The 12,575-nt window shown below is 58.0% G+C and overlaps 1 protein-coding gene across 5 annotated transcripts in view; it reads left to right on the forward strand.

Annotated features, from left to right (window-relative positions):
- The first annotated feature begins 1,174 nt into the window (after positions 1 to 1,174).
- Positions 1,175 to 12,575, forward strand: part of TTC7B (tetratricopeptide repeat domain 7B) — a 214,370-nt gene continuing 202,969 nt past the window's right edge. For 2 of the 5 annotated variants that reach the window (XM_053666004.1, XM_053666005.1), the window contains exon 1: positions 1,175 to 1,359. In XM_053666004.1, the coding sequence (XP_053521979.1) occupies positions 1,239 to 1,359 (121 nt within the window). In that variant the 5' untranslated portion in view covers positions 1,175 to 1,238. The remainder of the gene's footprint in view (positions 1,360 to 12,575) is intronic. The other 3 variants (XM_053666006.1, XM_037130214.2, XM_037130215.2) reach the window with 3 other exon arrangements.

The following is a 12,575-nucleotide window of genomic DNA, read 5'->3' on the forward strand; positions in this document are numbered from 1 at the left end:
ACGTCTGTTCTTTCCAAGAACAGCCCCAGGACTATGGAGGAGGTAGGAGGTCACCCTGCCTGTGAGGGCTCCTGGGGGCTGAGGGAAGGTACCCAGACGGGGTGATGCTGAAGGGACTTGGTGATTCCTCACACCTGGTGTTTCAGGCTGTCAGCTCCATCCTCAAACGGAGCAAAGCTCCACCATGGCAGGGGTTTTGTCTGCTTAGTTCTCCGCTATATCCCTGGCCCCTGAAACAGTGCCTGGCATCTGGTACTTGACCACAACATAGTTAGTTACCCAGTAGCCAAGAGAATGCATAGCTGGGACACCTGCCCTCAGCGCTCAGTCTGCAGGGCCGAGACAAAGGAACCCCACTGGTGACTTTGCATTCTTCTCGGAGGGTAAGGGAGCTGGCCTCTGAGGGGGAGCAGTCTCTGCCTCGCTCAGTTCAACTCAACATTTACGGAGCTCCTCCCCGGCAGGTGCTGCGTCTGCCTGAGATGGATGACTCTCAGAACACCTGGAGCTGCCTGGCGGTCAACGCTGCCAGAGGCAGAGCAGGGCCCACTAAAGGGCACCAGCCAAACCAGGCCCGAAGGGAGCTACTGGAAACCTGAGAGGTCAGGACAAGCTCGGGCAGGCCTGCCCCCCACACCCGCCTCATACTAGGCCTCAAGCCACCACTAGCTCGCCCTGTGCGGTGACCTTCCCCTGGGTCGCTGCCTTTTCCAGGCCCTGGGGTCCTTCCCACTCCCACTCCCAGTCTCTCCCTTCCTCCGACCCAGTAGTCCCCCTCGGTCGCCTGGCCCCATCCAACCCGGATCCCCTACCCGCCTGCCTACCCCGACCCTTCTGCCCTGCTCCCATCACCCCCGGGGCCCCCACCCCTTCCACCTCGGGGTCGACCCCAGTCCCCTCCAAGCCCCGCTAACCGGGCCTCTCTCACCCTTCCTGATCTCCCTCGCAACTCGCCGCTCCTCACGCCCCCGGCTCCAGCCCCGACCCCCGCCCGCGCTGCGGCTCCGGCCCTGGCCGGCAGGGGCCGCTCCTCGCGCCGACCCGGGCGCCGCCGCCACCCGCCGCCGCCCGCCTCCCCGCCCCTTCCCAGCCGGCGCTCCCGTTACGCCGCGGAGCCGGGAGCCGGAGCCCGAGCCCGCGGCGGCGGCGGCGGGCGGCGGCGAGGGGGCGCCCGGGCGACGGCGGCGCGGCTGCGGGGCCTGCGGGCGGGCGGGCGGGCCGGGCCGGGCCAGGCCGCGATGGCGACCAAGAAGGCGGGCTCGCGGCTGGAGACGGAGATCGAGCGCTGCCGCTCCGAGTGCCAGTGGGAGCGGATCCCCGAGCTCGTCAAGCAGCTGTCCGCCAAGCTCATCGCCAACGGTACGCGCCGGCCGGGGCTGCGGGGGGCGCCGCGGCCTCCGCGGGGTGGGCCGGGACCCCGAGGCGCCGCGCGGGGCGCAGGCAGGGGCGCAGCTGGGCCGCGAGGGCGACGGGGCGCGGATGTGCGCGGGGCCAGGGCCTGGGGAGCCCGGGGTCCCTGGGAATCGCGCAGGGTGAAGGTTCGTGCCTAGCGCCCCAGACTCGGGCTTCTGCGGAGTCTGGTGCAGGGGGTCTCGAGGAGTCGCCTGCTGTACCCGGGTCCCAGGGCGCCAGAGGCCGGCCTTGGGGTTCTAAGAAGTTGGAGGTGCTGGGGAAGGCTGCTTCCTGAGGACATGGGTGTGAGTGTGTGGGGTTTCTAGGGTGTGTGTATGGTGTACACCGGGAGTCAGGATGTATTTATAGGGGTGTTGAACCGAGACCCCTGGGAAATAGGGTTTGTAAACATATGGCGTTCATGGGGCTCCGGTGGAAGCGCAGGCTTGGTGTGTGTGGGGGGGCGGTGGTGGTGGTGGAAGGCGGGTTGAGATGTGTGTCCTGGGGCTTAGGGAGTAGGTTGTCCAAGCAGTGGACCTAGGGAGGTCAGCTTTAGGATTATAGGGGAAGCAGACTCAGGGGAGTCCAGATGGAGAATATTGTAGAGAAAGGCGGGAATGTGGTTGAAGAATGGTGGGAAGTGGGGTTTGGGGGGGGGGGCGTCTCAGGGAGGCACTGAGTGGGAACCTGGGCCTGCAGTTAGCCCAGGACCCCATTGGCTGAATTGGTTCTTGTACCCACTCAAATCTAAATTGCATCCAAAACTCCCGTTTCAGAGTTCGGCTCCACATGGCCCTATTTGTTTTGGAAGCAAGCATTGTTGATATTTGCTTGTCCTTCAGTGCCCGCCCAAACCGCGGGCACCAGTGGGCTGGAGAGAGGGCAGAGGTTTTGTCTCGGTTCATCTCAGGCTTCCTGAGGCTGGGTGAGCACACGGCTGAACAAATGAATGAAAGAATGAATGAATGAATGACACTGCTCTAAGGAAGGACATCCGCGCACTATTTTCAACCTGCTCACCTCAAACTACCCAGAAATAGAGAGGGATGTCACATGTCCTCTTCAAGACTGGTTTATATTTGGGCCTTTTATGTTAATTGTGCCTTGAAATAAGGACTTGGTTTTGCATACTCACAACCCTGCTACCTATCACGCTTGGGGCAGCCTCGTCCTAGGTGAACACAGGCGCCATGGTCGGGCCAGGGACATGGAGGAAGCGCAGATCTTCCTGGGCTCAGCACGGTGGAAACACATTTGAGGCAAGGCACTTGGGCCCATGGCGGCTTGACCTTTACCCTCCCTGCAGGGCTCACTAGCCCTCCTGCCTCTCCCTGAGGCGTTTTCTTGTTTCTTCTTGGAGTTGGGTTTACATTGTTGCTGCCCAGCTAAGCAGGCACATAACACCTTTGGGGCAGGCTGGAGTTAGGATTAAATGGGTTCATGTGTGAGCCCGCTCGCTTTCCTCCAGAGCCACTGGTTCCTGCTGTGTTTACTCACCCATCCAACCAGTGCTGGCGTGCCCACCTGTGCCAGGCGCAGACCCGCTCCCACCCCGCTTCCCCTCCTCTGAGGAGACCGACAGTAAGCAAATATGGAAACAGGGCAGGGTCAGGTAGTGAGTGTTTAAAGAAAACAGGTGGGTTCATACAATCGAGAAGGACGGGCAGCGGAAGAAGGGCAGCCCAGCGCACAGTGGGATGCGCGGCAGATGGGCTTTCGGTGGCACGGGTGCCTCTTACCTTCACAGCCCGCCTAGACTCTGCTCCCTTTCCAGGGTCTTGTCCCTGTGGCCTAAGCATAGTCATTAATGGGCCTTGGGGGATAGCGAGTGTGGGGGGCACTGTGGCCCCTGGGTCGGTGTGTAAGGCTGGTTTTGGGAAACTCACAAGAGATAGATTCCTGCCCCAGAACCCACACGGTGAGCAGCAGCCAATGGTGATGAATGGTTACCCAGGCTTCAAAAGGTTGAAGAGATTGCTCAGGAAGACTGAAAAACAAAGAGCAAAGGAAAAATTGAAACAACACCGAAAGTACTGTGGCTCTCTTTTTGGGTTCAGAGAAGTGATCTAAGGAGGGTGCTTTCCCTCCCTCAGCTGATAGGGCCTCCCTTGAACCAACCAGTCGGTGGTGGGCCTTTCTCCCAGCTTTGGGGGCATGAGCTCCCCCGTAGACCCTCTTGGATGTACTAGACCTCAAGTTCCGGGCAAATTTGGACAAGTTCTTTTTAAGATTTTATGTATTTATTTAGAGAGAAGGGAAGAGAGGGAGAGAAACATCAATCGGTTGCCTTTCATACGCACCCCAATTGGGGACCAGGCCCACAACCCAGGTGTATGCCCTGCCCAGGAATCAAACCTGTGACCTTTTGCTTTGTGGGACAGCACCCAACACGCTGAACCCCGCTGGCCAGGGGGAGATTTGGCAAAATTCTTAAGCTAAAGCCTTTGCTGCTTACAATAAGGAAAGCGAGCTCATGTCGTGTTTGTCATACTAAGACAGTTGTTGCCTTGGAGGCAGCCACAGGCAGAAACGAGCATGCTCTGAAACCAGCCGGACCGGAGCCTGAGTCCCAGACCAGCCACTTCGTCACTCCGTGTCCTTGGCCAAGTCCCTTAACCACTCTGAGCCTCAGTTTCCTCATCTTAGAATGGGGATCGAAAGACTAATTTTGCAGGGTTTGTTACAAAGTTCAAAGGAGCTGATGACTCCCAGGGCTAGTCCCAGAGCCCGACACCGTGGTAGGCAGGCCATTCATTCATCCATTTCACAATACTGAGTATTTGCTATGTGTGTGCTGCCCTCTGTTTTAGCCACAGGGGGTGTGTCAGTGAACAAAATAGACAAAAATAATAAACATCCCTGCCCTCATGAAGCCCACATTGCAGCTGAGAAGGGGCCAGGAGACAGAAGTGAACTCATGAACTAAAATGGACAGGATGGCAGACGGGGGAAGGGCCATGGAAGGATAAGGGGGGTGACCGGAGAGGGCTGCGGAGTGGGGTGGTGAGGGCATGGGGACAGCTAGTCCCACAGGGTGGCTGAGGACGGCTCCACTGGGAAGGCCACACCCGAGATGACACCAAAGGCCTGTTCCAGGGAGGGGACTTCAAAGGCAGAGGGGTGGTGGCAGCTGACCATGCAGTGCCTCATGGGTCCCGGTTAAGGCTTCGGCTTTTCTCTGAGTGAGATGGGAGCCACTGAGGGCTCTGAGCTGAGGACTCCCAAATTCTCAGGGCCCCTGCTTGCAACCCACGTGCCCCCCACCCTCCAGCAGCATCGGTTTCATATGGGAAGGGATCATGGCCGTCCCCCTGCGTGAAGGGGGCTTAATAGCTGCACTTCCAGAGCCCGCTGCTCCGGCCTGACTCCTTTGAGATGAACGAGTGCAGACAGTTTAGCCAAGAGGTGGATAAGGAAGAAAAGGGCCAATGCCAACTGAAAAGAAAATCCAGGTATTTGTTTTCTGTTTCATGCATAGTCACCATTTTAACCTCTTCATCTCAAAAAAAAAACCCCTAAAATGTGTGGCAACAACATGCCAGGGCCCCGGGAGTCCCCGCGAGAAAGTGGTCACGCAAGTTAAGGGTGGCAGGAAATGCCACTCAAGTCTAGGCTGTTGCTGCCCGAGACGAGGTCCAGGTGGTGGTACCGTGGGCATCGCCCAAGAGCACGTGAGGAAGGCGACTCTCAGGCCCCACACCAGACCTCCTGGGCCAGACTCCGCAGCTCGGCAAGGTCCCCAGGGAAGTCATGGGCACAGGGCGGTCCCAGCTGCGCTTTCTCCCCAGAATGTTGCCCTCCAGCCTCCCAGCAGCACAGTCCCCCACTGTGGGAGGAAGAGCGGTGGTCTGGCACCTGGCCCTCGGTTGGTCTCCACTTATGGCTGGCTGGGCGGCCTGGAGCCCGTCCCTCAGCCTCTCGGAGCCTGCCTTTCCTCGCGGCACGACAGAGTGGCTGTGAGCACCATGTGAGCTGACAGAGGCAGACTTTGGTGCATGTGAATGCTGGCATTCAGCTCCAGCTAACTCGGTATAACTCTGGGCAAGGTGGCCACATCCCAAACACCACCTGTGTGGGAAGAAAGAGGAGGAGACCTAGGAATGACACACCTGAGCCTGTGCCTGGTCAAGGCCCGTGCACATGTCGATGCCGGAAACACGCATTTTGGAGGCCTGTGCCAGCCCCAGAGGACAGCCACTCCCGGTCTGAGGCAGGGTCTCCTTCCCCACCTTCCCCAGTTGCTGATCTTCTTAGGCACAAGCTCAGCTGGTGAACTCACTGAAAACATTTGGGCCCCAGATGTAGTTTCTGCTTTAAGGGATCATCTCCCTTCGGATTAGGTGTGATTTTTGAGACATTTTAATTACCTCTTGGTGATGGGTCGGTAGGGAGATGGTGCCTGAATAAAGATGATTTCTGGGGCCACGTTTGGTTACAAAATGCATTTAGACCATTGAGCGGGAGTGAGGTTCTTGCATTTTCCTGTCGCTGATATTCCCAGTGGTGCTGTTGCCTGCAGCCCCGTGGCTTCCCTCCTGGGGGCGGGCTGGGCTCCTGGGCCCCTCCGGGTCTAACTCGGGCCTCTGGACCGTCCCAAAGGGGCGGGAGTTAATGGTGGGCCAGCTCCAGGGTCTCCTTGGAAGCAAGGCTGAGGTTTAGCTGAGTGTCTGCTCTGGGGTGAGAAGGTGGCACTATTGTTTAGAATGACGTCTTTGGACACTTGCGGGGTACTGCAGTCTCCTGGGAGTCCAACTGCTTTCCATGAGAGGGAAGGACAGGTGGACCCCAGTGGCCCCCCCTCCTGACCCTCCCAGGGTGGCCATCCTGCGTCCAAATATTCTGTCCTGTTGTCCTCTGAAAGTCATACTTGTGCGGCAGAGCACGTGTCCTGACTTCTGGATTCAAAACACTCACTAATTCAACAGTAAACATGGATGGCTCAGTTGGGCGTCGGAGCTTGTGGTCACTGTAGTCAGGACAGAAGGACCGTGGCCTTGTGGCTGCACAAGTGGGGCCAGGGCTGCTAGACTTCCCCCCACCCCCGGCCTCCTGTTTGGAGGAATTTCGGGCTCTGGCTGGGGAGGAAGGAGGATTTCTGACATTCATTCCCCGGATCGGCCAGCCTTCCCAGCCGTCTTCCCTTACCCTGGCTGCTGGGGCCTCCTCTCGCCCACCTTGCATATTGTCTTTCCACCTGCACTTGTGCTGTGAGGCTCTGGAGGGCCCTCTGTGGGTCAGAAGCCTACCCATCTGTCAAGGTCTGGTCCGGATGCTTCCCTGCTGTCCTTCCATCATGGAAGAGGTTGTTTGCCTCAAGGAAGACAACCACATGTTGTTAGAACTGGCTGGGACTGGAGGGGTCCCGCTGCATGGCAGTTTTCAAACTGCACTCTCAAGGAACCCCTCTGGGGAACCCCTATCCTGGTGGCTGGAGGGGTAGGCTTCACTTACAGGAGCAGTGACACTTTTCCTTCAAGTCCTCTCTGAAGGAACGGTTAATATGCTTAAAAGACACACTTGAAACCCACCGACCTAGTCCAGCCTCCCCATTCACAGATGGGGACACAGGCTCAGAGACGAAGGTGTCTTCCCTAAAGCCACAGGCCTGCAAGGGCAGGAGCAGACAGCCCGAGTCAGGGCTCTAGCCCGGCGTCCGTTGCTCAGCTCGCAGTGTGGTGCTGCCATCTCCTAACGAGAGTGACTTCACCCTGAGATACCCTGTTCATGCCATGGGGACACACGTCCAAATCCCTTTTCTGAAACCCATGGGGCCAGATGTGTTTCAGAATGCAGAGGTTTTCAGAATGTGGTACATGTGCTGGACAGTGTGGGACCCTCCAGAGGAGTCAGGACAGTGCCTCATAATCCAACATGTCAGTGTTTCTGCATCAACACATATAAACAGTCGCTGCAAAAGGGGTAAATAGCCTACACCTGGCATGGTGTCGGTTCAGTGAGGTTTTGCTGCCCAGGAAGTTAACAGCAGCACAAACCAGCTTTTGGCATTTAGAGAATTCTGGGTTTTGGAAATTATGGCTAACTGATTGTGAACCCGTGATGGTAGGGGCCAACTCGTAGGGTGGCAGTAAGGACCAAGTGAAGAACGAAACCATAAAAACCCACCTGAATGTGCTTGGCAGGCCGCCGCTTGCACAGGGCAGCCCTCCTGCCTCTGGTGGCGACGGGTGTCGACTCGCATTTCCCAGTTCAGGGGTGTTCCCCCTCCCCCACATCACCTACCTGGGCGTGTGCCCTGTCTCTGCACTAAGGCAGTCAGCCTCTACTGGACGGGGACATGGTTCTGCTCTAACAAGCCCGTGGGCTCATGACCCCTTCTCGGTAGGCGGGCTGTGTTGAAGTGGCCCACAGACTTTCGGAGGCAGGGCCCTGGAGCAGCTGGAAGAGGCCTGAGGACGTGAGGCAGAGGGTCTTGCAAAACGGGGAGAGGGCCGAAGTATGGGTGAGCACCTTATCCCTGAGAAGTGGCATCCTGCAGGGGCTGGGGTTTACTTTTGGGGCTGTAGGCATCCAGTGAGTTCCAGCCAGCTGGAGGTGCCCTGGTTATCAGTGTAGCATTCTCCACCTTCATCATCTTCCTCCTTCCGATTGAGCCCTGAGTTTGTTCATCTCTCAGCCCTGCCCTGTACCAGGTACCACCGGCCATAAGCTTCACTGCAGGTGGGCTTTGGCCCCAGTGGGTCCACCCCCTTGCCTGTGATTCGTTGAAGCAGGATCACGTGACTTAGTTCTAGCCAATGAGACATCAAGGACATGCTGTGTGGGGGCGGTGCTTCTGAGAAAGATTTCCTCATGCTTAAGAGTGACATATACTTGTTTCAGAGGGAAGGAGACTGGTCTGTCCCCACCACCCCCTTCCCGCCCCCAGAGATTGTTCTGAGTTTTGAGGCCTGGAGCTGCAGTAATCTTGAGGGCACCAGGCCCAGGTGGTAAGGCCGAGCCAGGGAGAGTAGAGCACAGAGACAAAAGAACATGGCCCCTCACTGCATTGCTCACCTTCCCTGGACTAGCCGTTATGAGACAGAATAAGTGCCTTCTTGTTGAAGGTACGTTGAGTTGGGCATTTAGCCATTACTCGCTGCTGAGGTCATTCTGACTGGCACACTTCTGTACTTATCCGGAGCACCCCTGCCGCCCGCCAGCTTTGCACTGGGTGCTCCAGCAGGGATGGCCCTCGCTCCTGACTCACACTGACCTCACGTGGGTGGATTCCTGCCCCTCTGGGTGACCTCATGCTTGGCAGAGGCTGGAGGGTTGTAGGCCTTTGACTTGTGTGAAAGCCAGTGTTTCCCATGGAGGAGCCAGAAAGAGGGGAGAGGGTTTGTTGAGACCTCCGAGAACCGGTCCAATTAGCCTCCAGGACCAGCCCAAGCAGTGCTGGCAGCTGGATTAGGTCGGTGCTGCATAAACTTGAAGAGAAGCCCCACGCCACAGGAAACCTAATGGTGTGGCAATTACTCCTGCCGCCCTCCGGGTTTGTCTGTCCCTGTTCATCAAGTGTGGCGGTGGGGGAGGTGCCAGAGCCAGGCAGAACAGACGGTTTTTGGTCCTTCCAGAGGCTGCCGGACCTGGGGTCTGAATTCCCCACCCACTTCTCCGAGGGCCCCCCTGTGCATCGCTTGCTCCTCCGGCTCCTTTGTTTTTCGACTGCACGGGTATTACAGTGGTGCCAGCAGGGAAGGGGCAGGAAGGGGCAGGAACAGCATTTCTGAGTCTCTGCTGTGTGCTGGGTCCTGAGTGTGAACTTGCATGTGGATCCCAGTCCGCCATCACAGCGACTGCCTGAGGACTGGGGTCGGGCTCAGAACCCATATAGGACATTGCAGACTGAGGCTCGGAGATGTTCAGGGAGCCAGATTCTAGCTTTTTCTGTCTCATCTTTTTCTGAACTTGCTCGACCCCTGAATCAGGAAGGTGGCTTGTGGGAACCCAGACTGTCCCACTGCCGGACGCAGCAGGTCTGGGATGGTGAAGGCGAAGCCACTGTCCAGTGGCCATGCTTTGGGAACCTGGCCTCAGGGAGCCTGAACGCTGTGGCCCCCCCACAACCTCTCCTTTGGAGTGGTGACTCTCTGGGTCCCAGATGGGGCTGGGAATCTGCATTTTTAAAGATTTTATTTATTTTTTATTTTTAGAAGGGGAAGGGAGGGGAGAAAGAGAGATAGAGAAATATCAATGTGTGTTTGCTTCTCACATGGCCCCCACTGGGGACCTGGCCGGCAACTCGGGCATGTGCCCTGACTGGGAATCGAACCAGCAGACCCTTTGGTTTGCAGTCTGTGCTCAATCCACTGAGCTACACCAGCCGGGGCAAAATCTGTATTTTAAATTGAGAGCCTCAGGTGACTTGTGTGCTCTGGCAGGTCTGGAAGCCCCTGCCCTCAACCTCAACCCTCAACCCTCAGAGTTCAATGAGCACCTCCTGGGGCAGCGGGGAGGGGTTCTGCGCCAGAAGAAACAGAGTGAGCAGGTCACCTGCCACGAGAAGCTTACAGCTCGGGGCAGCTGCTCAACCCCTGAGCAGCTGAGCCCCCCGGGGGCTGGTCCGCACCTCAGCTTCCCAGGCTGGGCCCCAGCTTCTGCCTGAGGAGGTCTTGGCAGGTTGGTTCAGGGAGCAAGATTGTGAACTAGCCCTCAAATCATTGTGACGCAGGGGGTTCAAGGACCAGACTTGGCCACGATCATCCAAGGGGTGGGACAGAGTGTCACCCTGCAGCCGGAGGAGAACAATGGCAGCATCACTCACAAGACTGCAAGGGGGCTGAGGCAGGGTGGGCCTATGCGGCAATGGGTAAGGCCCGAGAGAGAGCCAGGAGGGTGCTGGAAAAGCCAGGCTTAGGGCGACTCGCACATCCTAGCTGACCTGAGACATACCTGGTTTTCACACTGGAAGTCCCACCTCCCAGGGACCCCTCAGCACTGTCAGGTACCTGGGGGTGTTTTAGCAGAGGGGAAAGCAGGAGAAGGCAGTGGACTTTGCCATGTGAGACCCAGGTTTGATTCCATCTGCCACTTACTGCTTGTCTGGCCTTGGGTAAATAAGTCACTTATCTTCTCTGAGCCTTACCCTTTATCTCAAAGGTGGTTTTGGGGAGTGAATGAGATATTGCAGTTTCTGGCAGCAGCGTTATCATCAGAAGCAGCCCAACTGAATCAGGAGTTTTGTGTGTGGAAGGAGGGTCCCAGCACTCAGTCCTTTACAGGGGCAGAGGAAGCGGGCAGGATCTCACTCAGAACGATGTCAGCAAAGAGGGGCTGCGGGTGGGGCTGGGGTCCTGTTGTTCGGCCCGTGACTGAGGCCTGAAGCGGATGACAGGGTCTTAGGTGGGTCACAGGACTGTTAACGGCACAGCTGGGGCTGCAGCCAGGTCTGACAGACTCCCCGGGCCTCCTCTTGCGTCATGCACTCAGCACGTCAGTGAGCCAGGGGCAGGATGTGGGGGGGGCAACGGTGTGCAGTGGGGACACAAAGATGAAGGAGACCGCGTTGCTGAATCTCAGGCACCAACAGCATGTTTGGCACATGGTAGGCACTCAAGTAATTGTTAAGTGAACAAGTTGGCCTGTGCCCTGGAGGAGCTGAGTTGGATTCATTCACTCATCAAATGCCTACTGAGCACCTACTGTGTGCCAGCCCCTGTCCTGAGGCCTGGGAAGGCCGAGATCGTTGAGACCAACTGAGCACTCGAGTCTAGTACATAGAGTCCTAGCACGTGTGTGGTGAGGGCTGGAGTGGCGGAGGGACAAGGGATGTGGAGGCCCCCAGGAGGGCACATCCCCCAGGGCTGGTCTTGTGATCAGAGTCTTGGTGTCATCTGGCGGTGACTGTGGCCCTGCCTGCCGGGGCTCTGGGTGGATTCCGGCCGACGAATTGCTCTCTCTGCTGACTGACTGCTGGTGACCTCACCCCGTTGCTTGTGCAACTGTAGGGTGGACACTTGTGGAGCGGTCCTTCCCAGGGTTCCTCTGCTGCCCCTCCTTGTCCCCTCTGCTCGAATGTGGCTGGCTTGGCCCCTGTGCCGTGAACCCTGGCTCCCTTGAGGACCTGCTGTCCCTAGCCTCTCAGGGTCACCGCGTAGCAAGAAGCAGTGTTTTCCCTCACATTCGCCAGCCTGGGGGCGGGCCGGCCAGGGAGGGCATGCCGGCAGGGCGGCCACGCCCAGGGACCTGCAGCAGCGCCTGGCCCGCCAGGCCGAGAGAGGCAGCTCTCTGCGGAGTTCTGGGCCTGGAGGCCTGGGCAAGTAGCTCTCCCAGGCCCTCCGCAACTGCCCACTGGCCGTGGTAGCCCCCCCACCCCCACCCTACCATGGACACACCGATTGTGTCCAGTCTCCCTTCTGCCCGCAGTCTCACTTGGAGGAATTTCTCAGGTCCAGACCTCTGACGCCCTGCTGAGTGTCCTCAGTGGTCTTTCCACACTGCCGTGCTGGGGCTCGGTGGTACCTGTCCCCTTCAGACCATTCCTCTTGAGGGCAGGGACTGGACGGGGGCTTTGGCCTTTCAAGAAGTGCTTATTGATGCTGCGGGTGCTCATGTAACTTGTCTGCATGGAGCCGACTTCCGGAAAGAGCCATTTCCAAGCCTTCTGGGCCGGCCTGATAACGTGCCCCCTGACCCGTCCAAGTCACTTCCTGTGCTTCTGAGCTCTGGGCACGGGCCAGACCCACTGCACGCTCATGACTTTTGAGTTACCTTTCTCTTCTCAGGCTCGGACTCTAGGGGAAGTGTGTGTGTGTGTGTGTGTGTGTGTGTGTGTGTGTGTGCCTGCACGTGTGTGTGGCCAGCGCAGCAGATTTACTGCCTCTGTTCCCACACTTTGCCCTCCCGTCCCGGCCTTGCAGCTTCCACACTATGTGTGGACACTGGGAGGAGGCACTGGTGTGGGGTGTTCTCAAAATATTATTTCTGCCAACTTGTTTTGAGCTCTTTGATCTCTGACTTTTGCCATCTTCGCCTTTCAGTCCGGAGCTGCAAACAGCCAGGCCGGGCCCTCTGAAGTGGGTCACGATAGAAACAAAGACAGTGGAGGGCGAGCCATGGGGCCTGGGGGTAGAAATGCCAAGGCCCGGGTCTCAGTCAGCAATCAAACCCCCCCCATGCACCAGACACCCCACAGAGATGCCGAGTCTGCTGAGACTAAGGTGCTTGGCTGGGCCCTGTCCATG

This window comes from Artibeus jamaicensis, unplaced genomic scaffold, assembly GCF_021234435.1.
Source record: "Artibeus jamaicensis isolate MK-2021 breed Jamaican fruit bat unplaced genomic scaffold, CSHL_Jam_final contig_444, whole genome shotgun sequence".
In the NCBI taxonomy this organism is placed as follows: domain Eukaryota; kingdom Metazoa; phylum Chordata; class Mammalia; order Chiroptera; family Phyllostomidae; genus Artibeus; species Artibeus jamaicensis.